Source organism: Oncorhynchus masou, chromosome 18 (genome assembly GCF_036934945.1).
Source record: "Oncorhynchus masou masou isolate Uvic2021 chromosome 18, UVic_Omas_1.1, whole genome shotgun sequence".
Lineage (NCBI taxonomy): Eukaryota > Metazoa > Chordata > Actinopteri > Salmoniformes > Salmonidae > Oncorhynchus > Oncorhynchus masou.
In genome coordinates this window covers 11,507,307-11,533,150 of record NC_088229.1, presented here as the reverse complement: position 1 = coordinate 11,533,150, position 25,844 = coordinate 11,507,307, and the positions used below count along the sequence as shown (strand labels likewise).

At 47.2% G+C, this 25,844-nt stretch overlaps 1 protein-coding gene across 1 annotated transcript in view; it reads right to left on the bottom strand.

Annotated features, from left to right (window-relative positions):
• plxnb1a (plexin b1a) overlaps positions 1–25,844 on the bottom strand; it is a 99,277-nt gene that overhangs the window by 8,120 nt on the left and 65,313 nt on the right. The window contains exons 3-33 of the mRNA XM_064922162.1: positions 24,682–25,801; positions 23,642–23,824; positions 16,563–16,691; positions 16,142–16,242; positions 15,862–15,994; positions 15,514–15,670; positions 15,294–15,402; positions 15,094–15,202; positions 14,061–14,792; positions 13,079–13,177; positions 12,861–12,983; positions 12,415–12,508; positions 12,168–12,334; positions 11,921–12,072; positions 11,706–11,811; positions 11,448–11,584; positions 11,103–11,279; positions 10,784–11,018; positions 10,255–10,497; positions 9,972–10,148; positions 9,604–9,752; positions 7,179–7,279; positions 6,699–6,916; positions 6,185–6,363; positions 5,982–6,048; positions 5,605–5,751; positions 5,263–5,431; positions 4,949–5,052; positions 2,314–2,398; positions 1,543–1,709; positions 1,259–1,419 (exon numbers count right to left, since the gene is read on the bottom strand). Of these exons, the coding sequence (XP_064778234.1) occupies positions 1,259–1,419; positions 1,543–1,709; positions 2,314–2,398; positions 4,949–5,052; positions 5,263–5,431; positions 5,605–5,751; positions 5,982–6,048; positions 6,185–6,363; positions 6,699–6,916; positions 7,179–7,279; positions 9,604–9,752; positions 9,972–10,148; positions 10,255–10,497; positions 10,784–11,018; positions 11,103–11,279; positions 11,448–11,584; positions 11,706–11,811; positions 11,921–12,072; positions 12,168–12,334; positions 12,415–12,508; positions 12,861–12,983; positions 13,079–13,177; positions 14,061–14,792; positions 15,094–15,202; positions 15,294–15,402; positions 15,514–15,670; positions 15,862–15,994; positions 16,142–16,242; positions 16,563–16,691; positions 23,642–23,824; positions 24,682–25,791 (6,020 nt within the window). The 5' untranslated portion in view covers positions 25,792–25,801. The remainder of the gene's footprint in view (positions 1–1,258; positions 1,420–1,542; positions 1,710–2,313; positions 2,399–4,948; positions 5,053–5,262; positions 5,432–5,604; positions 5,752–5,981; positions 6,049–6,184; positions 6,364–6,698; positions 6,917–7,178; positions 7,280–9,603; positions 9,753–9,971; positions 10,149–10,254; positions 10,498–10,783; positions 11,019–11,102; positions 11,280–11,447; positions 11,585–11,705; positions 11,812–11,920; positions 12,073–12,167; positions 12,335–12,414; positions 12,509–12,860; positions 12,984–13,078; positions 13,178–14,060; positions 14,793–15,093; positions 15,203–15,293; positions 15,403–15,513; positions 15,671–15,861; positions 15,995–16,141; positions 16,243–16,562; positions 16,692–23,641; positions 23,825–24,681; positions 25,802–25,844) is intronic.

The window sequence follows — 25,844 nt, the reverse complement described above, 5'->3', positions numbered from 1 at the left end:
GGCCCTCAGATCCTCAAAAGTTTCTACAGCTGCACCATTGAGAGCATCCTGACTAGTTACATCACTGCCTGGTATGGCAACTGCTCGGCCTTCGACCGCATGGCACTACAGAGGGTAGTGCGAACAGCCCAGTACATCACTGGGGCCAAGCTTCCTGCCATCCAGGACCTCTATACCAGGCGGTGTCAGAGGAAGGCCCTAAAAATTGTCAGACTCCAGCCACCCTAGTCATACCGGAGCGCCAAGTCTAGGTCCAAGAGGCTTCTAAACAGCTTCTCCCCCAAGCACTAAGACTCCTGAACACCTAATCAAATGCCTACACAGACTATTTGCATTCCCCCTTCTATTACACCACTGCTACTCTCTGTTGTTATCATCTATGCATAGTCACTTTAATAACTCTACCTACATGTTTTGGCCTTTCTAGGGAGTTTTTCCTAGCCACCGTGCTTCTACACCTACATTGCTTGCTGTTTGGGGTTTTAGGCTGGGTTTCTGTACAGCACTTTGAGATATCAGCTGATGTACGAAGGGGTTTATAAATACATTTTATTTTATTTGCTGTGCATATTACCTCAATTAACCTGTTCCCCTGCACATTGACTCTGTACCGGTAACCCCTTGTATATAGTCTCACTATTGTTATTTTACTGCTGCTCTTTAATTACTTGTTACTTTTGATTTCTTATTCTTATCCATATTTTTTAAAACTGCATTGTTAGTTTGGGGCTCGTAAGTAAGCATTTTACTGTAAGTTTTACACCTGTTGTATTCGGCGCATGTGACTCATAACATTTGATTTGATTTGAATTAACTTGCTATCTGTAGTATCGTATAGCTTCGGAATCGTAACATTACGTACTTTAGAGAAAAATAGACGTTTCTCCACATATACACTGACTTTGAGAACATTGGCCAGAAATCTGACATGTATGATAGATGTTTTCACTATCTAAAAGTCATATTCCTATTAACTTCCAGTGTAGTGAGAGAGACTTTATCACGATGCTTCGTCACACCGGATGGATTTCTGCCTGCTTGAACGCCAATAACTCAGGTACACATGAAAACGTGAAATGACCCAGAGAATAGATAGAACATCACTCGGAGATGCACAAAAACAATATAACATTCAAAATGGGTGAACCTTTCTTTCAATGACGAGGCCCTGATCTGTATTGGTTGCTGTTATTATAAAAGATATGAAACACTTCAGTGTTTGCAAACAAATGAACCAGTAGTAGTGCTGAGTTGTTACCTGTTAGTCTTCCAGATGTGGATGGTCTCAGAGTCTGTGATGTTGTGTTGCAGAGCCTGCTCATCCAGCAGGTCAAAGAAGTACTTGACAGCCATGGGAACTGGCTGGTTAGTGCTCAGGATCACTGTGAACAAGTCATCCACAAACTTCTGCAGTGTGCCCTGGGAGGGTGAGCAGGAAGTTATGGGAATAAATTTGTGCAAATGTTGAGTGTAAATTGTTACAAATACTGTTTGTGGGTGAGCCTGTGTGTGTGGGATTGTGTTGCATGTGCATTATGGCACCTTCATGGAGAGTAGGCGAGTGAGGTAGATCTCAGGGATGGCTTTGGCCCTCTCTCTCTCCCTCAGGCTGCCACGCCTGTGTTTGGGAAGGTCTGGCTCCTCGTTGGCTTTCACCAGGTGCCAGAGCTTCACGCCTCCCTCGTCCCCATCGTCCAACATAGGTGTCTCTGTAAGACAGAGGAACACGCATGGTCATACAGTGCCCCTGCAGGCCATCTCTGACCTAGTCTTGGTTGATAAGGTAAGGTCCCCCATAATACAGTTGAAGGGCTGTTTCTTCAGAAAAACACCATTGCTAGTTATACAGTATCACACCATAACAAAATAATATTGTGTGAATTGTCTGAATGTGGTTGTTGTGTTCTATTGATGCTAACCACTATCCTATGACCATGCTGCCCTAGATTATAGATTAGTTGAGACTCAATCTCTCCAGGAGTGTAATCATGGCTGTCATTGTGCAGACTCACTCTCTCCAGGAGTGTAATCATGGCTGTCATTGTGCAGACTCACTCTCTACAGGAATGTAATCATGGCTGTCATTGTGCAGACTCACTCTCTCCAGGAGTGTAATCATGGCTGTCATTGTGCAGACTCACTCTCTCCAGGAATCTAATCATGGCTGTCATTGTGCAGACTCACTCTCTCCAGGAATGTAATCATGGCTGTCATTGTGCAGACTCACTCTCTCCAGGAATGTAATCATGGCTGTCATTGTGCAGACTCACTCTCTACAGGAATGTAATCATGGCTGTCATTGTGCAGACTCACTCTCTCCAGGAATGTAATCATGGCTGTCATTGTGGATGTGTTTGGTGTTCCGGGGTACCAGTGCAACAGTGGCTCCATCCGGAACCTGCAGACCATTTGTGAAATCATGAAATCAAGTTAACTTCTTATGGCTGGGGGCAGTATTGAGTAGCTTGGATGAATAAGGTTCCCAGAGTAAACTGCCTGCTACTCAGGCCCAGAAGCTAAGATATGCATATTATTACATTTGGATAGAAAACACTCTGAAGTTCCTAAAACTGTTTGAATTAAGTCTGTGAGTATAACATAACTCATATGGCAGGCAAAAACCTGAGAAAAAAATCCATCCAGGAAGTGGGAAATCTGATGTTTGTAGGTTTTCAAGTCTTTGCCTATCCAAGATACAGTGTAAATTTGGTCCGATTGCGGCTGTGAGAGCGACCTGCGTTCCTTTTAATTTCTAAAGACAAAGGAATTATCCGGTTGAAACATTATTGAAGATTTATGTTAAAAACATCATAAAGATTGATTCTATACATTGTTTGACATGTTTCTACGAACTGTAATATAACTTTTTTGACATTTCATCTGGGCTAAGTGACTGCGCCTCGTGAATTTGTGAACTAAACATGTGAACAAAAAGGAGGTATTTGGACATAAATTATGGACTTTATCGAACAAAACAAACATTTATTGTGGAACTGGGATTCCTGGGAGTGCATTCCGACGAAGATCATCAAAGGTAAGTGAATATTTATAATGCTTCTGTTGACTCCACAACATGGTGGGTATCTGTATGGCTTGTTTTGGTGCCTGAGCGCTGTACTCAGATAATTGCATGGTGTGCTTTTTCCATAAAGCTTTTTTGAAATCTGACACAGCGTTTGCATTATGGAGAAGTATATCTTTAACAAAGTAACAAAAAGGAGACTTTACAGTGATGTAGTTAGTCATTCTGTTTAACCTCTTGAAACTCTAGGGGCGCTATATCATTTTTGGATAAAAAGACGTGCCCGTTTTAAGCGCAATATTTTGTCACAAAAAGATGCTCGACTATGCATTTAATTGATAGCTTTGGAAAGGAAACACTCTGACGTTTCCAGAACTGCAAAGATATTCTCTGTGCGTGCCCTAGAACATGAGCTACAGTCAAAACCAAGATGAAACGGCATCCAGGAAATCAGCAGGATTTTTGAGGCTCCGTTTTCCATTGTCTCCTTATATGGCTGTGAATGCGAGAGGAATAAGCCTGCCCTTTCTGTCGTTTCCCCAAGGTGTCTGCAGCATTGTGACGTATTTGTAGGGATATCATTGGAAGATTGACCATAAGAGACCACATTTACCAGGTGTCCGCACGGTGTCCTGCGCCGAAATTGGTGCGCAAACCTCAGCTGCAAGTATTTTTCCATGGAATTCAGAGAAGAAAGCAGGCTTCCACGAACGATATATCAATGAAGAGATATGTGAAAAAACACCTTGAGGATTGATTCCAAACAACGTTTGCAATGTTTCGGTCGATATTATGGAGTTAATTCGGAAAAAGTTTGACGTTGTTGGTGACTGAATTTTCGGTTCGTTTCGGTAGCCAAATGTGATGTACAAAACGGAGCGATTTCTCCTACACAAAGATTCTTTCAGGAAAAACTGAACATTTGCTATGTAACTGAGAGTCTCCTCATTGAAAACATCCGAAGCTCTTCAAAGGTAAATGATTTTATTTATTTGGTTATCTGGTTTTTGTGAAAATGTTGCGTGCTAAATGCTACTCAAAATGCTAAGCTAGCTTAGCATACTCTTACACAAATTTGTGAATTGCTATGGTTCAAAAGCATATTTTGAAAATCTGAGATGACAGTGTTGTTAAGAAAAGGCTAAGCTTGAGAGCAGGCGCATTATTTTCATTTTATTTGCGATTTTCAGAAATCGTTAACGTTACATTATGCTAATGAGCTTGAGGCTATAACTGTATACAGGTTTTTTTCATAGCCAAACGTGAACAAAACGGAGCGATTTGTCCTACACAAATAATATTTTTTTGAAAAACTGAACATTTGCTATCTAAGTGAGAGTCTCCCCATTGAAAACATCTGAAGTTCTTCAAAGGTAAATTATTTTATTTGAATGATTTTCTTGTTTTTGTGAAAATGTTGCTGGCTGAATTCTAGGCTTATAGCTATGTTAGCAATCAATACTCTTACACAAATGCTTGTTTAGCTATGGTTGAAAAGCATATTTTGAAAATCTGAGATGACAGTGTTGTTAACAAAAGTCTAAGCTTGAGAGCAAATATATTTATTTCATTTCATTTGCGATTTTCATGAATAGTTAACGTTGCGTTATGCTAATGAGCTTGAGGCTATAAATAGAATTCCGGATCCGGGATTGCGCGACGCAACAGGTTAAAGGGATTGTTACACATTTTATCTACTTCCCCAGAGTCAGATAAATTCATGGATACCATTTGTATGTATCTGTGTGCAATTTCAAGGTAGTTTCTGGAGGCATTGCTAACTGATGTTTGCGCAATGACAAAGTCTGCAGGAGCAGCTAGCATGTTAGTAGAAAAATGGCTTTATAGCCAAAATATTGAACTATCCCTTTAAGGGGGATAGGGAGGGATATAATGTGATGGGATGTTTGGCCTGCTGTGTCTGACCTTGTAATGCTGCAGGGTGTTGAGGCGTTTCCAGGAGCCCTGCACCACCGACGTCAGGTCCTCGTCAGACAGAATCAGGTGACCTGCCGTGCCCGCACGCCACTCTGATCAAGGACACAATACAGAAAATGAAACAGTTCATTATAAATGACACGACCAAGGAGGGATTCTGTTGGCTTTGTCAATTCTATAGTATGTCCATTAACTTGGATACATGTTATTTGGCTTGAATCAACCTGGCATGCCAGGGTGGACGAGGATGTCACCTTTTCATATTGAATAGTGAATGATAGAGAGCTGTAGCGGAGGCTCACCCAGGTGGAGAGAGTCTGTGTGGGGCCTCTGGGAGAAGGACATGCTCTTCCATGCTTGCTCCAGGAGCTTCTCCTTCACCTGGGTTATGGTGTCACAGTCCAGCACCTTGGCAGGAGCCGTCTGGGGCATGCCACCGTTGCCTGTCGCTGGCATGAGGACATTCAGTGTCTGAAAGGTTATTGGTGGATCATTATACCACTATCCTGAAACGAGGACTACTTCACCATGCTGCACAACTCCTTCCTTTCCAGCCTCTGCTTTGTAATGCAACAGAAAGCCTTGCATGTAGATGTGTATTAATGGTAAATGGACATCAGGGATTATGTGTGCTGTGCTCTCACCAGGGTTTTGTAATCTACATCCTCGCGGAGCAGCCTGTTGTCGTTGAGTGTGTACTTGGCCTTTCCTGTCACAACGTCCACCGGTCCCTTGTCCACCTGGTGTTTAATGGCTCTGAACAGCATGTAGAATGATTCCCCTGCAGTGTCCTAATAACACAACACAGAGACATGGTTCTCTGTCTCTTTAGTGAGGAGACACAGGGGGTGAATGGGGATATGGTTCTCTGTCTCTTTAGTGAGGAGACAGGGGGTGAATGGGGACATGGTTCTCTGTCTCTTTAGTGAGGAGACACAGGGGTGAATGGGGACATGGTTCTCTGTCTCTTTAGTGAGGAGACACAGGGGTGAATGGGGACATGGCAGGCTGAGAGACTCACCCTCAGGAAGGTAAACAGACACATTGACATCCAGTTGGTCAGCAGCTTCTCCACCACTGACTCAGTCCTGAAACAGGACAACATATTCAATATGAATGTGTCTGCTATTGATAAGAACACCCATCCACAACAGACTTTAGAAGACCATCTTATTAGATCATTACCAAGACTGAGGAGAACATCCTACAGATCATCCACCTCACCTTCGGAGCATCAGTCTGGGGTTCTTGGCCATGTACTGCACCACCAGGTCATTGAGCAGAGTCTTCAGGATGTCAGTGAAGTACTCTAGCTTCCCATGCAGGGCCACGGTGAGCAGGGAGGCCACGTAGGCCCGGTCCCGAGGGGAGAAGGTCCGCTGCACCTCCAGGGTGTGGATGAACTGGGGTCAAAACAGTGACAGAGAAGCATTAAATATATGCATTATGATATTACTATATTTTTATTTAAACTTTATTTAACTAGGCAAGTCAGTTAAGAACACATTCTTATTTTCAATGACAGCCTAGAAACAGTGGGTTAACTGCCTGTTCAGGGGCAGAACAACAGATTTGTACCTTGTCGGCTCGGGCGTTTAAACTTGCAACCTTTCGGTTACTTGTCCAACTCTCTAACCACTAGGCTACCCTAGAGTCTGAATGCAATTGAGGTAGTTCGAGTTCAGTAAACAACAAAAGAGACTGGACATCATACTTATTCAGAGTCAGTTGAGATTACCGTGGTGAGGAATAGTTTGCTGTTGAGGAGGTTGGACAACTGAACCAGCCCCTGCTCCACCGTCTGTCTACGGCACTCCGGTACGTCCAAATCTCGCCTCAGTGGCGACTCCCGGTGGCCAGGGAAGAAAATGCGCTCTGCATATGCCCTGTAGTCCAGGAAGGGGATACCAGAACCCACCAGGTCACTGGAACAGTCCATCATTTCAGTCATCAGGTCTGCACAGAGGAAGAGGGAGGGAAACAAACCACATTGAGATAGAATGAGAATCTTTTTAGCAACAGCATATGCAACCTACACCCGAAAAAAAACACCTTATTTATGTCCACTTTAGGTTTTGAGATATAAGATGCTGTTATGTCCAGGTCTCGCTTGAAAAATAGATGTTTATCTCAACAAGAAAAACCTGGTTAAATATAAATTAAATAAAGAAATAAAACATTTATATGTGAATTTATTGCTTATGGTGCTTTCTCATACCTGTGAACTCCTTCTTGCAGCGGTCCCTCACACTGGTCTCCAGATTCTCCAGCTGAATCTGGACCTTCTTGTAGTCCCTCATGGCCTGTTTGCTCTTCCTCCTGACAGAGAGACATATGGACAGACAGAAGAGCTCACATCCAGTATACCGAGCATTACTTTGAAAAAAGGATGAAATGGTTTATACTTGGTAGACTAGTGACTGTGTCAGCACCCACCTGTATATGACCACTATGATGAGGATGATGAGGGCTACGATGGAGGCCCCACACCTACCTGTATATGAGCACTATGACGAGGATGATGAGGGCTACGATGGAGGCCCCACACCTACCTGTATATGAGCACTATGACGAGGATAATGAGGGCTACGATGGAGGCCCCACACCTACCTGTATATGAGCACTATGACGAGGATGATGAGGGCTACGATGGAGGCCCCACACCTACCTGTATATGAGCACTATGACGAGGACAATGAGGAGGCCCCACACCTACCTGTATATGACCACTATGACGAGGACAATGAGGAGGCCCCACACCTACCTGTATATGACCACTATGATGAGGACAATGAGGAGGCCCCACACCCACCTGTATATGACCACTATGACGAGGATGATGAGGGCTACGATGGAGGCCCCACACCCACCTGTATATGAGCACTATGACGAGGATAATGAGGGCTACGATGGAGGCCCCACACCTACCTGTATATGAGCACTATGACGAGGATGATGAGGGCTACGATGGAGGCCCCACACCTACCTGTATATGAGCACTATGATGAGGACAATGAGGAGGCCCCACACCCACCTGTATATGAGCACTATGACGAGGACAATGAGGAGGCCCCACACCTACCTGTATATGAGCACTATGATGAGGACAATGAGGAGGCCCCACACCCACCTGTATATGAGCACTATGACGAGGATGATGAGGGCTACGATGGAGGCCCCACACCCACCTGTATATGAGCACTATGACGAGGATGATGAGGGCTACGATGGAGGCCCCACACCTACCTGTATATGAGCACTATGATGAGGATGATGAGGGCTAGATGGAGGCCCCACACCTACCTGTATATGAGCACTATGACGAGGATAATGAGGGCTACGATGGAGGCCCCACACCTACCTGTATATGAGCACTATGACGAGGATAATGAGGGCTACGATGGAGGCCCCACACCTACCTGTATATGAGCACTATGGCGAGGATGATGAGGGCTACGATGGAGGCCCCACACCTACCTGTATATGAGCACTATGACGAGGATAATGAGGGCTACGATGGAGGCCCCACACCTACCTGTATATGAGCACTATGACGAGGATGATGAGGGCTACGATGGAGGCCCCACACCTACCTGTATATGAGCACTATGACGAGGATGATGAGGAGGCCCCACACCTACCTGTATATGAGCACTATGACGAGGACAATGAGGAGGTCCCACTCCCACACCCACCTGTATATGACCACTATGACGAGGATGATGAGGGCTACGATGGAGGCCCCACACCCACCTGTATATGAGCACTATGATGAGGGCTACGATGGAGGCCCCACACCCACCTGTATATGAGCACTATGACGAGGATGATGAGGGCTACGATGGAGGCCCCACACCTACCTGTATATGAGCACTATGACGAGGACAATGAGGGCTACGATGGAGGCCCCACACCTACCTGTATATGAGCACTATGACGAGGATGATGAGGGCTACGATGGAGGCCCCACACCTACCTGTATATGAGCACTATGACGAGGATGATGAGGGCTACGATGGAGGCCCCACACCTACCTGTATATGAGCACTATGACGAGGACAATGAGGAGGCCCCACACCTACCTGTATATGAGCACTATGACGAGGACAATGAGGAGGCCCCACACCTACCTGTATATGAGCACTATGACGAGGATGATGAGGGCTACGATGGAGGCCCCACACCTACCTGTATAGGACCATAATGATGAGGACAATGATGAGGCCCCACTCCCACACCCACCTGTATATGAGCACTATGGCGAGGATGATGAGGGCTACGATGGAGGCCCCACACCTACCTGTATATGAGCACTATGACGAGGATGATGAGGGCTACGATGGAGGCCCCACACCTACCTGTATATGACCACTATGACGAGGATGATGAGGGCTACGATGGAGGCCCCACACCTACCTGTATATGAGCACTATGATGAGGACAATGAGGGCTACGATGGAGGCCCCACACCTACCTGTATATGAGCACTATGACGAGGACAATGAGGACAATGAGGAGGCCCCACACCCACCTGTATATGAGCACTATGACGAGGATAATGAGGGCTACGATGCAGGCCCCACACCCACCTGTATAGGACCATAATGATGAGGACAATGATGAGGCCCCACTCCCACACCCACCTGTATATGAGCACTATGATGAGGACGATGAGGGCTACGATGGAGGCCCCCACCCCCAAGCCCACCTGGGCCTCCAGGGGGAAGGTGGACTGGACCTGGGTGTCATACAGCACTCTGCCCAGGGAGAAGTTCAGGTTGCCCATCTGGACCTGGGACAAGACAGCGATGGATTTTAGAGTGGGAGGATTGATGTGTTTTATACTGTACATCTCAACCCTACTATCACCACAACTATAGTCACTAGATCATCCATCAACAGCATTACTCATCACATTCAGAGATACAGGTGTGACTATCCTCCAGAATGTAAGACTTGCCCTCTCTGATTTCCAATTTCAACAGTGGTAACCCAAGGAGTGAAGACGTACAGTGAACTCGGGGAGAGAATCCATGCCCTCCTGCTTCTTGCTGGCCATCACTGAGGGCTGCTGGGATGGAGGCTCACAGTAGAGGTGGTTATGGGTCAAGGTCTTCACCGAGCACACCCCTTCCCCGATCAGAGCCACCACCTCCTCCTTAAAGATGGCCAGGTCCAGGTTCTCCCCCTGATTCAGAACCATACTGTTATTAGACAAAAACAGACAACACTCATAGGCTCTGAAAAACTGTTCAGAAGCTGTTATGGTAGTTGAGATGGGATGTAGCAGACACCTCCACAGAGATGATGCTGCCAGGTTTGTGCTGGTAGGGTTTGCTGGGGTCATTCTGGTTCAGTGGGATTAGGATGGGGTTGAGCTCGTAACTGAAAGCACCGCTGCCCACAGCACTGAAGTCAAAGTGCAGGTTATCCAGTAGGAAGTCCACCTTGACCCGGGCACTGTGGGCCTCCGTCCCCACGGCAGGCGTAGGGCACAGCATCAGAGAGGAGCTGCTCACGGCACAGCGCGTCTCAAACTGGAGAGGGAGAGATGAGACAGAGGAGTTGATTTATAAACTGTAGAGTGAGACATGAGACAGAAGAGATTATTTATAGATCAAGCACATAGAAATGTGATATTTTTGCAGCAAAAAGAGTAAGGATGTTTTGCCATTTGCTATTTAGGGAAAGCAGTGAATAATTCTCAACTTTACGGTGATACATCACAGGACATTATCAAAGAAAAGAGTGTCTATCCCTAAATGGAAGCAAGGAGACAACTGAACATCATATTAGAGGACTCAACACGCATTTCCAGTTGACCTGTTTGACAACACAGAGCATGTCTTCAGGACAGTCTGGCTCAGGAACTATCCGTCTTTGCCTCTTGAGTGGGATTTCTCTACATCTCACTCTACTCTCTCCATCTCTGCTGCTCCTCCTCGTCCTCCTGTTCTTCCTCGGAGAGAGGGACTCCAGAGGACTAACGGTCACCCGGATTCTGGGCTCCTGGACTACATCCAGGTTTTGTCCAGACACACGTATCAGTCTTCCACCACTGGACACACAGAGAGAAGACTTTAAACACAAAATGGTATATATTTCTGACACAATGTGTTGTGAGTGACAGTGTTCCACCCACCTGAGAAAGCTTTTGGAGGGTGTAGCCATGGTTACGTTAGGGTCTGAGGTGTAATAGTAACTGTCTCCCTCTAGATGGCGATCTGCTCTACCAAATCGGACAGTGATTCCATGTGCTCCAGTTCTGTTGCTGCCTCGAGTCATACATGTAATCTGGTCATCCTTGACCTCCGAGGAGCTAGAGAATGAGTTGAACCAGATATAACAACTACCGCTACAGAATGTTACAGGGCTTTTATTGAGGAAACTGACAAATTAATTATGAATTCTCTCACATAACGCAGACACCACTGTAAACCACTGTTTGATCTGGTGACTGAATGTTACAGATACGTAAGAGACTCACATGAGGCATGGGACTCCTCCAATCAGCACGCTGACCTCACTGAGGTGTCCAGTCTTCAGGCTCTGGCCCATTACGGTCAACGCAGAGCCCCCAGCCTTGGGCCCCTTACGAGGGGCTATCTCCAACAGAACTGGGTCCTGAGAAGAAGAGAAAGGGCATTAGAAAAGACAACTTTATCAGACTTCATTTGAGGGCCAGTATTGTCCACTCGGCTAGATCAGCATTTTAATAGAAGATAACAAAGTCTGTTATAGATACCTGGAAGCTGAACCTTTGACTGGAGAGTCCAAGCCCTCCTCCTCTCACCTCGACTGAGGCCTGGCCACTCTTCTGTCCCCCACTGGCTGTGGTCTCACACACAATCCTACAGAACAATGGAGGATTAAAGCAGGTTACTACTCTGAATGCAGATACAACTAGAGATACAGAATATAGAAGAAAAACAAAACGTATTTGCATGAGAAGAACATTACCTCGAGGAGATCTCATATCTGCTGTTGATGACCATGCAGGGGACACCAGCTAAAGTGACAGAGTTCTGGATGTCTTCAGCTTTCTGTCCCAGATTGGAGCCTGAGATGGTCACCACAGTACCACCATCTACTGGTCCAGAGATGGGCTCCATCTGCAACACAGTCGTGGAGAAGTCAACAAACGAGTCTATTTCACTGTCTGAAGACGAAAACACATGAAAGGACAATGACCCAAATCAAGCCTCACAAAGTGGATGACGGGTGCTGGGCAGGACTGCTTGATCTCGCCAGCGCAGGTGTCCCGGTAACTGCATCTGGAACGAGCTCCCCCGCACCACACACAGCCGTACTTCTGATCAGCCATACGACACCGGCTGCAGTCTGACCGGCCCACAGAGCAGTTAAACAACGTCACTGGAACAGAGAGGATAACCAGAAGTCAACGACCCAACAGCACAGATCTACATCAATAGGTCTTCTCCTTTGTAACCTACCATGAAGGTCGTCAACACTATCAATCTGAAAGGTGTCTCTCCTCCTCACATTGATTACGGCATCGTACTCCTCCACAAAGGCAGTATAGGCATACTGCAACAACATGACAAAATAAGTCATTCTTAGCCGTGAAGGTAATCATAGCTTTCCTGCATAGCTCGGGGCAGCCTAGTGGTTAGAGCATTGGACTAGTAACCAAAAGGTTGCAAGTTCAAATCCCCGAGCTGACAAGGTACAAAATCTGTCATTCTGCCCCTGAACAGGCAGTTAACCCACTGTTCCTAGCGTGTCATTGAAAATAAGAATTTGTTCTTAACTGTCTTGACTAGAAAAATAAAATAGCTGAAATATCACCCTTCAAAAAACATGAAACAACCTACAGACAAACACTGTTCAAATTAACATCATTTTTGCAATAGCACATAATCTGATATTGAATAGAGACCTGGTGTAACTGGCAGGTGATGAAGTAGAGAGAGGGCTGGGTGTCCTCTGTCTCCACGTACGCGGCCACCACCACTGACCGCCCCTCGATGGTCAGGACACACTCATAGTCCAGACCCTCATCCTGATCACACACAGGCACACGCCAGTAGATGACATACACACCGCATTTCACGCACCTGAAGACAAGTAAACCCTCAGCCAGCATTCCTCACCCACCTGGAAGAGGTGAAGGTGGCGTCCCACCAGAGTGATCTTCCTCTCCACATTAACAGGAAGTAGATAGGAGCCCTGGACCTTCTCCACACACGGGCAGTCCTACTCACATTATAGAACATGTTACAGGACACACACACAGGGGACATCAAACTTAACAGCATCCTACATCCCCAGGTGATGTCTCGTCAGTTTCAGTCATTAAAAGGGCCGTTCTGCACTTGCTACATACATTTCGTTGACTTATAAATTATTGATATGTACCCTTTTATTCTTGAAAAATATAACTTATAAATGCCTCATGAACTTAATTCAACTGTCGTATCCCATCAGAACCCCAACATAAGCTTGTTTTACCCCAATGTTTTTAAACAAAGTCAATAAATAAAAAACACTATACAACCTCAAAACATGGCTAAAACTATATTTTTTACGTCACAGATGGTCAGTCCATGCATTCATAGCTGTCTATGAATTTGAGAGTGGCTACATGTCTCTCAGCCCCATCCCTCATCTGTTGACCAAAACAGGGACACTTTGTTATTGTTTGAAACTATAATTGCTGCTTTAAACCAGATTTACTGTTAGAACAATTAACAATTAATCCCACTCCAAAATGTTGCTCTATAGTCTAAAGGTCTATAACATGAGATCGAGGAAAATAACAAAGAAACAATGACAAACATGGTGTAAAACAAAAAACAGCAGGTTTAGTGTGAACTGAAGACAGCCATATTTTGATGGCTTGAGCTCGAAAGCATTGCCAGTTGACAACTTCAATGACACTCAAAACACACAACATAATGGTGATGCTGTTTACACACATCACACATATCATGACATGAATAAGAGGGTAGGAATTTGGGATCAAATTAAGAGTAACCTATTTAACACAATGCAAATACACTTATCTGATTAAACGCATGTCTTGTACTGGGTGCATCAGCGAGACAGCCTCTGGCAGTGGAAGCCCTGGCCCACTCACCAGCAGAGCAAAGGAGTCAGACTGGTAGTCTGGTGAAGACTCAGACTCAGGGTCAGGTGTGAGGGTAAATGATGGAGAGGGCTGGTTTGGTTCATCAACTCCAGAGGGCACTGTGGCAGAGGATGTTGCAGGGTCCATCTTTGTCTCGGTCTCTCCCTCTCCCTTGTCCCATCCCCCGGTCCAGCGGGGTGAGGCTGTACTTTGGAAGGGGCCAGTGGGCAGGTCCAGTAACAGGGGGACAACACTGGAGATGGTTGAGGTGGTGTCAGGGGACAAGGGCTCCATCCCAGTGAGGCCAGTCAGTCCAGTAGTACGACTAGGAAACATCTCTAGAGCCTCGGGCCAGTCTAGCAGCTCAACCCTGGTGACTGTTGTCTGCTCTGTTCCACCAGTAGTCCTGGAGAGACTCCCGTCTCCATCTCTCTCCACTTTGGTCTCTTCTGCGATGGCCCCTGCCTGCAGATTGGTTGTCACTTCCAGTGCAGTCGTAGCCTGGGTGGCCAGTGTGGTTGAAAATGTGGTGGTGGCGATGGTTTGTGAGAGTGTGATGGGGACTGCAGTGGGCTCTGGGGTGGTGGGGGGAGTGGCTAAGGGCACATCCATGCTGGCTGGGACTGGGGGAGTGGTCCTAACAGATACCTCTGTGTATGGGAGTGTTAGATTAACCAGAACAGTTGGAGTTACAGTATCAGATTGTTTGGTTGCTGGTGGAGTGGCTGTTGGTGGTTTCAACTTGAGATGGTAACAACATGACCAGAGAAGGAGAGAGGAGGGAACGACAGTAAAACGACAGGATAGGCAAGAAATATATGCAAATAAGACTGACATCACAAAAAAAACTAAACGTTTACAAAAAAATAAAAATAAAAACAGAGACAATGGAATACGACAAGACATGAATAAACGAACAGTTACCCTAGGGCAGTTACCAGTTTCTCCACAAAGCAAACATGAATAGGCTGGTTAGTAGATATAGTACGTTCCAGCTAGCAGTCCTGTAACTGCACTGACTGATACGCGTAGGTGGACTTACGTGTTTGTTGTAAATTGTGACTCCATCATCACAGGAAGTGTTGGGGGTGCAGTAGTGCTGGTGAATACACCAGTTACAGCCCCAGCGACTGCTCACACACCCTCTGCACCTGGAAACAGAGAGAAGACGGAGACCGTGAGAGGTTAACAGGGAGAGAAATACAATTTGTATTGAGGTAAAATGCCAGCATTTTAACTTACGGCATGCCTCCAGAGAGCTGTTGGACCATGCCACAGTCAAAGAAGGTGAACTCCCATGCAGCCACTGTCACATTGAGGAAGCGAAGGGACAGAGGGACGGTGACGGAGTCTGAGTAGGAGACGACATTAGTAGGATAGTTAACTAGGGTGATAATTGAGAATGAGAGTGGAATCCTTTCGCATTGTAATGTCCTATTGGTCTCCCACCAATGTCACTCACCTTCTCCTTGGCCAATAAGAGGCAGCCTTCTGGAGTCGGGGGTAGAGCAGGTCACACCAGTGTCTGTGACGTTGGCTGGACTTTCCAAATCCTGGTAGAAACATTTGTATTCTTCGCCTTCCACTAGACTGGGCAACCCCTTCACTGAAACAGCAATCTGAGAGAGAGAGAGAGAGAGAGAGAGAGAGAGAGAGAGAGAGAGAGAGAGAGAGAGAGAGAGAAAGAGAGAGAAAGAAAGAGAGAAAGAAAGACAGAAAGAAAGAAAGGACAGACAGGTGTCAAAGGGTATTCATCATTTCTTTTAAAAGCTCAAACCAATCACTGTATCTTGCTCTTCTCATGTCTTACGTCTGTCTCCACTCCAAGGCTGATGTTATACAGGCTGAGGGATTGGATACTGAGACACTGCTGCTGCTGGTCAAAGCTCCACAGCCACTGGCCCTGCAGAGCCCCCCGACTGCACTGGGAACGCTGGCCACACCTGACATCACAGGGGGGTGTGGGGGTGAGGGGTGGAACACAGGTCCAAAGAGAGGAACAAGTGAGAAGTGAACTTCTATTAACTTCTATTAACTATTAACAACTCTCTGTGGTATAGAATTAGAATAGTCCGTTGGTGCTTCCTCACCTGCCCTCCAGAACACACCAGCCACAGTACGGCTCTCGGGATGAGAGACAGGACTGACAGTCCAGGTGATCTCCACACTCTGCCACCGGCCGCTTCTCCACCTGAAATGTTACCCACACATCCCTTTCTTAAGAACAGCTGTACTTAGTATATACATGGACAATGAACCCATAGAGGTGCTATTATTGTGTTTCCTAGCCAGGTTTTCTAATCTAAAAGGGAGAGTGCCAACAGACAAAAGGCAACAACACACCTGTACCTGCCATTGATCTACTTCACTGCATTCCGCCCACCGATCAAGGAAAACAACGACACGTGGCTAAATCTAGTTGATGATTCCTGCCCTATATTAGGAGAGTCAATAAGCTAGCGATGATGTGTTTGAGCTGTGTTTTGCTGTGTGGCGTCCACTCAGACTAACCATTGTGCTGGTCATGATGTAGATGTGTGTCTCCATCTGGTCCAGGAGGAGGTCACTGCTGATGGGTGAGTTGGGCTGGATGAGTATGGAGGAGTACTTCTCCACCCTACCTCCAGAGCCTAGAAACACCTGGAAGGAAGCAGATGGTTTACTGTCCTAAACTATCAATCATTTCCAAGTAGGGCTGTGGCCGTCACAAAATTTCGTCACACTGTGATTGTCAAGCAAATAACTGTTGGTCTCAGGGTAATTGACCGTTAATTAACGTAAACACATCTAGTATCTTCTGGCTTCCACACATAGCCTACAAGCCACTGATGCAGATCTTTGGAACATCTACATTTTAAAAAGTCTATAAAATCCATGTAATATAGCCTACACCTTAACAATAAAGCCATTATTTATTTTAGACAGTACTAAAGAAGCATGATTAATATTTCAGAAGAACAGCATACTCGGAGTTGTCCTTATGTTAGGTCCTGATCTGGCTATGCCAAATGGCTGTGGGCTACACTAGTTAATTTAGCTGACAAGATTTGCTTAGAAGTCTGTGGCATTATTTTATAGTATGAAGAATACAATTGAACAAAGTAGAAAGGATATGTTCTCCAAACGATTTGAGGGAGTGGGCACATGCAGCTATTTTGTGGCATTATAACCAGAGAGGCCCGGCTTCCGAGGACGAGCTCGGCATTAATTGGCCCGTTGAGCGTAATTTCAGTTTGCTTCAGGTGAATAGGATTGGTTGTTGGACTCCCAATAGTATGTTATACCTCATCCCCTCCTTCAGGGAACATATGTTCTGTATATGCTGAGTGTGTACTGTACGTTTTATATGTACTGTATGTGCAAACCCCCTGACGGCACGGGGACAAAATCTGTTATTCCTCGTTCCCTCCTTCAAGGAACCATAGTTTTATTCATAACTGTACGTTCCCTTTTAGACATAAAATCACACCCCAACCCGGCTCAGAGGGTACCAAACTAGGAGGCCCACTGCAGCCCACACAGTTTCCACCGGCTCCAAATATGGGTTACAGAAGCCCCCTTCTTCCCTAATATATACCCGAGAAGCCTAAACTGTCAGATCCCCATATAGGGAACCAGAACCTGCTGCAACTTGGCTATGTGTACTGACATACTGCCACTGCAGCCCAAGTCCCATGATCCCACAGTTCCAGAAACGATACTTAACTTGCAAGCCTGAAATTTCAGAACTCCTACAACGAACAGCAAGTCAAAAACAACAGAAAGCGCACACGCACGCTGCATAGCAACGGCCAGAGTCGATGAACCACGGCAGGATGAGGGTCAAACCCACAGGGAACTGTGGTAACCCCAAATTTTCAGTTTTTGACTTGTTAGCAAAAAACCTTTGATAACCCGGTCAAAATCTGCCTAACATAAATCCATAAACCCTACGGTTTCCAAAAGGCTCACACCGAGACCTGAGGAGTCTGGAATGAGAACACACACAAGTGTCCCACCTGCTGTGACTTGATTCTTCACAAAAAAAGGCTCACAAAGTTTTATATAAATAAATAACCTGTTTGAAGACCTGAAATGTGGCAAAAACCTCACAAAGTTCAACTCGGCAGCACAGATATCACCAATCTTCATGCCCTTGAACAATGCCCACTGTAATGGAGTGAGTCTGCAGCGCTAGGACCCTTGTCCTTTGCTGTCACCTCCATTGTTCACTGAATGAGAAAACAGAAAGTGCCATACCCCGAGCTGGATTAGGGAACAGCTGGTCACAAATGCTCACCTGTCCAGACCTGCCTTGCGAAGACATAACTGTATAACCATTTCAGGCATCAAACAAAAGATATAAAACTGCATTTTTTTGTGAAGAATAACCAAGTGGGACACAATCATGAAGTGGAACGACATTTATTGGATATTTCAAACTCAAAACTGGAAAATTGGGTGTTTATTCAGCCACTTTACTTTCAGTGCAGCAAACTCTCTCCAGAAGTTCAGTGACGATCTCTGAATGATCCAATGTTGACCTAAATGACCAATGATGATACAATCCACCTGGTGTAATCAAGTCTATAAATGCACCTGCAATAGTCTCAACCTTAAAAGCGCAGAGTCATCATGAAGAACAAGAACACACCAGGAAGGTCCTACTTTGTGAAGAAGTTTAAAGCGGAGGATCAAAAAGATTTCCCAAGTTTTAAACACCTCAAGGAGCACGATGCAAGCAAATATTGATGGAAGACCCATGAGGTCTAGAGCCATCAATCCCTACATGACATACTGATCAGAGATGGCCAAGAGGCCCATGATCACTCTGGATGAACTGCAGAGATCACATGTGGAAAATAGGACAACAATCGCTCAAAAAATCTCCTTTATGGAAGAGTGGCAAGAAGAAAGCCATTTCAAAATGTCCACCAAAAGAGCCACCTGGGAGACACACCAAACATGTGGAAAAGGTGCCTTTGAAACCAAAATGAACAACAATGCAAAACTCTCAAACACAGTCATAATCATCCCCACTTCAAACATGGTGGTAATCATGGTTTGGGCCCCACCAGGGACAAATTCAAAATTGATGGGAAGATCCAAACCCATTCTGGAGACCTGTGGAGTCTGCAAAAGACCTGAGACAATAGTCTTCCAACAAGACAATGATCCAAAACATAAAGCAAAATCTACAATGGATGATCTAAACATATCCAGGGAACCAAGTCAAAGGTTGTCTGGGAAAGAACTGAAAACTGCTGTTTACAAATGCTCTCCATCCAACCTCACCAAAGGAGGAATGGGAAAAAATGTCAGATCCTCAAAACTGATGGACCCTATCTTCAATGGCCTGAATCAGGTTCACTGGAGAAACGCATAGAACCTTATCCGAGGCCAGTGATGTGCCAAAGCGTCCGTTCCCAATGGAGAACCTGGATCCCTTATTGAGAAGAACAGACAACAATGTGTGTTCTCGCGATGCAGAAGATCTACATCGACTCTGACGAACCGGTCTCATATCTGAGCCACCACTAAGTGGTGCACTCTCCACTCTGTAGAGGTAGGACCACCCCCCTGGAATGTAGATCCTCACCCACGTTGAGAAATCTGGGAAGATACGTCACCCTGAGCAACAGGAAATGCACACTGGTCCATATGAGCAGATAACAGGCCAGAGAGAGTGACCGCGTCCCTCCCGGCATGTTGATGTAGCCACCACCATCCTGTTATCACCCAGTGCTGAAACAGACACATCAACAAATCAAGTCCCAGTGCCACCATATAGAGGCCATCAGATCCAATAACCGCATGTCACACCACTGGTCGAAGTATATTGTGTTTGTCTTCTTTTATTTGGTCAGGCCAGGGTGTGACATGGGTTTATTGTGGTGTGTTTTGTCTTGGGGTTTTGTTAGTTATTGGGTTTGTGGTTTAGTGGGGGTATCTAGCATAGTCTATGGCTGTCTGGAATGGTTCTCAATCAGAGGCAGGTGGTTATTGTTGTCTCTGATTGGGAACCATATTTAGGCAGCCATATTCTTTGAGTGTTTCGTGGGTGATTGTTCCTGTCTCTGTGTTTATTGTCACCAGATAGGCTGTATAGGTTTTCACACATTTATTGTTTTGTTTAGTTATTTCATGTCGAGTTCATTTATTAAAGAACATGAATAACCACCACGCTGCATTTTGGTCCGCTTCTCTTCCACCAGACGAAAGCCGTTACAGAACCACCCACCACAACAGGACCAAGCGGCGTGGTAACAGGCAACAGCAACAGCAGGAGCAACAAAGAGAGGAATGGACATGGGAGGACGAATTGGACAGAGAAGGACCCTGGGCTCAGCCTGGAGAATATCGCCGCCCCAAAGAAGAACTGGAGGCGGTAAAAGCGGAGAGGCGCTGGTATGAGGAGGCAGCACGGCGACGCGGAAGGAAGCCCGAGAGTCAGCCCCAAAAATGTATTGGGGGGGGCTCAGGGAGAGTGTGGCAGAGTCAGGAGTCAGACCTGAGCCAACTCTCCCTGTTTATCGTGAGGAGCCAAGGAGGAGACCAGAACCAGAGCCAGTGTTGGAGGTGAGCGAAGCAGAGACTGTGAAGGAGTTAATGGTGAAATTGGAGGAGAGAGAAATGAGGGAGTTGCTGTGTTGGTGCTTTAAGCATGGAATTCGCCCGATGGAGCGTGTCGGGGATTTGATGGCACCTGGGTCAGCGCTCCATACTCGTCCTGAGGTGCGTGTTAGTCGGCTGGTGAAGTTGGTGCCAGCCTCACGCACCAGGCCTCCTGTGCACCTCCCTAGCCTTGCACGTCCTGTGCCAGCCATGCTCTCAAGATCTCCAGTTTGCCTTCACGGTCTAGCCCATCCTGTCCACCTCCACACACCAGCCCTCCGGTGGCAGCTCCCCGCACCAGGCTTCCTGTGCGTGTCCTCGGCCCAGTACCACCAGTGCCAGCACCACGCATCAGGCCTACAGTGCGCCTCGCCTCTCCAGCGCTGCCGGAGCCTTCCTCCTCTCCTGCGCTGCCGGAGTCTCCCGCCTGTTCGGCGCTGCCAGAGCCTTCCTCCTCTACAGCGCTGCTGGAGTCTCCTGCCTGTTCAGCGCAGCCAGAGCTGTCAGTCTGCATGGAGCAGCCAGAGCTGCCAGTCTGCATGGAGCAGCCAGAGCTGTCAGTCTGCATGGAGCAGCCAGAGCTGCCAGTCTGCATGGAGCAGCCAGAGCTGTCAGTCTGCATGGAGCAAGTCTGCAGAGCTGTCAGTCTGCAAGGAGCTGCCAGTCTGCAAGGAGCTGCCAGTCTGCAAGGAGCTGCCAGTCTGCAAGGAGCTGTCAGTCTGCAAGAAGCCGCCAGAGCTGTCAGTCTGCATGGAACAGCCAGAGCCACCAGTCAGCATGGAGCAGCCAGATCCGTCAGTCTGCCAGGATCCGCCAGTCAGCCAGACTCTTCCAGATCTGCCAGGCAGCCAGACTCTTCCAGATCCGCCAGTCAGCCAGACTCTTCCAGATCTGCCAGTCAGCCAGACTCTTCCAGATCTGCCAGTCAACCAGACTCTTCCAGATCTGCCAGTCAGCCAGACTCTTCCAGATCTGCCAGTCAGCCAGACTCTTCCAGATCCGCCAGTCAGCCAGGATCTGCCAGAACCGCCAACCAGCCAGGATCTGCCGGATCCAACTACCTGCCTAAGCTTCCTCTCAGTGACGAGGTACCCCTCATTCCCGAGCTGCCCCTCAGTCCCGAGCTGCCCCTCAGTCCCGAGCTGCCCCTCAGTCCCGAGCTGCCCCTCAGTCCAGTGGGGTTCTGGGTGAGGACTACTAGGCCGTGGTCGGCGGCGAGGGTGGGCTATCATAGGACGCGAGGAGGAGGAGGGACTAAGACATTGATAGAGTGGGGTCCACGTCCCGCGCCGGAGCCGCCACCATGGACAGACACTTGCAACCTTGAGGTGCTTGTTTAAAACATGGACCATTGACGCCAAGAAAAGGAGGAGGACACACAGCAAACTGTTGAACTGGAAGAACTCCACTGGGGGAGAAACCACCATCAAAGCCACGTTCAACACCAACACTCTCCCCTGTCAAATCCAAAGCCAGGGCTTCAGGCTGGCCCGGACTGATGTCATCCGATTCACACTCTGAAAACTCTCCAGAGCCATTCAGGGATAGTATATCGTCCCAGGAATCCTAACTCTGAACACTGCCAGAGAAACCGGAATGAGCCTCACTTGGCTGGGCTCTACTCTATCCACCAATCTTCTACACAAAGTCAGCCCGACTCCCAATGGAAGTTGACCCCAGCCGGAGACAATGGTCACACAACTGGTCTGAGCCAAGGCCTCCTGAGTGTGTTTCCACCCATGGAAATAGGACAGCACTCGTGAGTATCTTTAAATTTTCATTGTGAAAACCACATGAGATTTTAGTTATTTTATTTCAGAGTTTCTCTCGCTATGTCAGATGAGTGCGTACTGGTAGAGAAATCAGGTGCAGAAGAGCAGAGATTTGTGAACAGGCGCACACTTTATTTAGGCAAAAGTGGAAAACACGCAAAACAGTCACAACAATTAAGTTTAACAATAAACATCTTTGTGAAAAATAACACGGGAAAAACAAGCTAGTCTGGCGTGTCAACAAGACACACGTAACACAAACAATCTTACACAAAGACATGATGGGGAACAGAGGCATAAATACATGTAGATTGATTGGGGAATGAAAAGGTGTGCAGGGTGTCCAGGTGTGCAGGGAACAAGACAAAACAAATGGATACATGAAAAATGGAACGGCGATGGCTAGAAAGCCGGTGACGTCGAACGCCGAACGAGGAGAGGAGCCGACTTCAGCGGAAGTCGTTACACGCGACCCCAGGAGGGCGGGCTCAGCATCCATTGGCCCATTGGCCATGATTTCCGTTTGCTTCAGGTGAATAGGATTGGTCGTTGACTCCCCATAGTATGTTATACAGAGTGACGGACTGAAAGGCAACTGAAAAAGAGAAGTGACATTTGTGGCTAGAATATGTGGCTAAAAGCAAATTAAAGGTGCATTTGCACTATCTACAGGATTGTATTGGGAAGAGAACAGTTAATTTGATTGTCAGTCAGTAAATCTAATCTAAAGACACCTTTTCCTAAGTGAATCATAAGCCCTCAAACTCTCAAGTCACCTGAGTTTAATGAGATTAGCATAGATTTGATGTCGGCCTCTATAAGCCTCCAGTGAACGCAGTGCTGTAGGAATCTCTTTGGTTTGTCAAGTGGACTCTCAGAACATCTTAGCGAGCTGACACAATGGTTTAGAAACCTGCAGGTGGTACCCACATTGTGTGTGTGTGTGTGTGTTCACGCATGCATTTGCACATGTGTGTGTCTGAATGCTGTTTGTGGAATTTGGTGTACACAGATGAGATAATCCTTTTAAAACAGGTAACTTCAGTGGGCTGCATGCTGAGGGACTCAAAGGCTCCCCCACCTCCCCTGGCAACGGCTTTAACAACGCTACTAGAAGATGTCTAGCTCCATTTGAGTAGAAGTATGTCTGAAACACTGCTATCTTGATCTAAATCTCATGAATTAACTAAAACATGCTTCATAACCTACTGTAACTTGGCATACCTTGTGCAAATTCCCTTTAGAGTCTCCTAAAAAGGCAATTGTGTGCCCCGCCCTCACACTGACAGCCACAGCAGTGAGACGGGCGGACGGGCTATCCAATACTGCCTCAGCTTCTATGGGCACCCTGCTGGCCATTGGACTGGGGGTGTGGTCAGAGCCACAGGGATAAGCCTTCAGGGTGTTCTGGAACACAGAGAACAAACAATTGCCTTCTCTCAAGAGAATGTTCCGTTCACATTATCACCGGAACCTGGTTAGTCATTTCAACAGTATTACTTCCATTCAGTAATAATTATTCACATCATTGACTCACAGTCTAACCAATCCTCTTAGTTCTAATAAGAGGATTAATATTAGATTAGAAGCATACCAAAACGGCAATCTTGCTCCTTTGATTTTGCTTAACACCCTTAAATCCTTACCAATAAGTCTTCAGCAAACTCCAGTAAATTGGGATGTCTTTTGTTCCAGGACTTGTTTACTTTAAGATGCATTGTTTCCCAAACTAACTTCCTGTTACAATCCATCTGTCCGTCTCGTTGGACTTCAAAGGGCTCCTCCCCATCCTTGTCAGCCTTCATTTAACAGTCCGATAGCTGAGTTGGGACAGTTTGTTTTATTAAAATGCTCCAGGCAAGCAGGCCTGATGAGCTCTGGGCTCTGGGCCCAGACTGGAGGTCATCCCGGGGTCGTAAGCCTGCATGGCTACTTCACTCACAGGCCTCAGGGATCTCTTGGCTGTTTGACACAGGGTTCATTAAGGCCCTTTATGTTCCATTTCCCTTCTTCTCTCTATGGCTGTTTGGCTTTAAGCATGGATCTAGTCCACTTCCTGACTGCGGAAGCCAATAAGCATTACAGTGGCGAAGGTAGAGAATAAGTAGGATTTCACTAGATTATAAGGCATTCCATTGCTAGTACCCTGACGTTAGGAAAAAGAAGGCAAATGTTTGACATTGAGCAGTGGAAACCTACACTTTCATTCTGATGAACCAGAGGAATCATGTGAAAGGTTACATCTGCTTCTCTGAATAACTTACCGTGGGTAAATTGGCACAGCTGGACTTGACCTCGTACTCGATGTAGGCCACCTCCCCTCCTCCCTCCACCCGGCCATCCTGCGTGTAGCACAGGTCTCGTGTGGAGTCGATGTGTCTGTCCAGCTCGTCCAGGGCGTACACACACAGAGCCGAGTCGTCTGAGGGCCCGTTGGAGGAGCTGGCCCTGGTGGAGAAGAGCCCAAGCAGTTTCTCCCCCTCTCTGCTGCCCCCCTGACCCACCTCGGCTGCCTGCAGAAGGTTGTAGTTCCTCTCTGGGGAGGAGGTAGAGGAGGAGTGACACACCAGGGGTACCTCTACATATGAGTAGTAGGAGGAGTCATCCAGACACACGCGGGCAGCATACGTACGGTATTCTCGCGTCACAGCCTTAATGTCACGGCGATAGAACAAGAAGTACACATGCCCACGCCGAGCGAAGGCAGCTACAAAATGGTGGTCGTACTCCGAAAGCCTTCCCGCCACAGCCAGCTTGGCGGTCTCGTCGTATGAGAACACAGGCTCGTGGGCCAGATGGCGTGTGGAGATGGGCGGATGGCTGCTTGTGTAACCACGGCCCACATAGAGCACAGCCCGCTCCCCGCCTCGGGGCCCCACCACCAGCCCCACGGTGGACACCCCCGGGTCGTTGGCCGCCACGTACTGGGTATCCACCGGCCTCTCTGTGGAGAACAGCACCTCCTTCACAGAGGTTAGGCTGCGCTTCTGGCAGGTGCCTTGGTGGACGTTACCACAGGTGATGAGCTCCATGGCTGAGGGGTCCACCAGGAGCAGTTTGTTGTGGTTGGAGGTGTGCCGGGCCTGGGGGCAATTGGCCTCTGTGACAGGGGGAAGACACTCCTTACTATCAGTCACTGGGCCAGTCCTCTCCTCCTGCTCCAGACGCAGGCCGTCCAACCCGTCCAGTTGGAAGAGATGGTCCCTGGCCCCCACGTAGACCGTGCCTACAGAGGGGTCTGGGTGCAGGACCAGGTGCTCAAATGAAGTATCATTTCTGGAGAAGCGGGGATAAGTGCAGACAGCGAGGAAGCATGTGGTGGTGACCAGGAGGAAGACGAGCGGGGCTGAGATCAGAGACATCCCAAGTGGCATGGCAAATATTCTGCAGACAAATACAGTTAAAGGACGCTCAACATCAAGTTTGC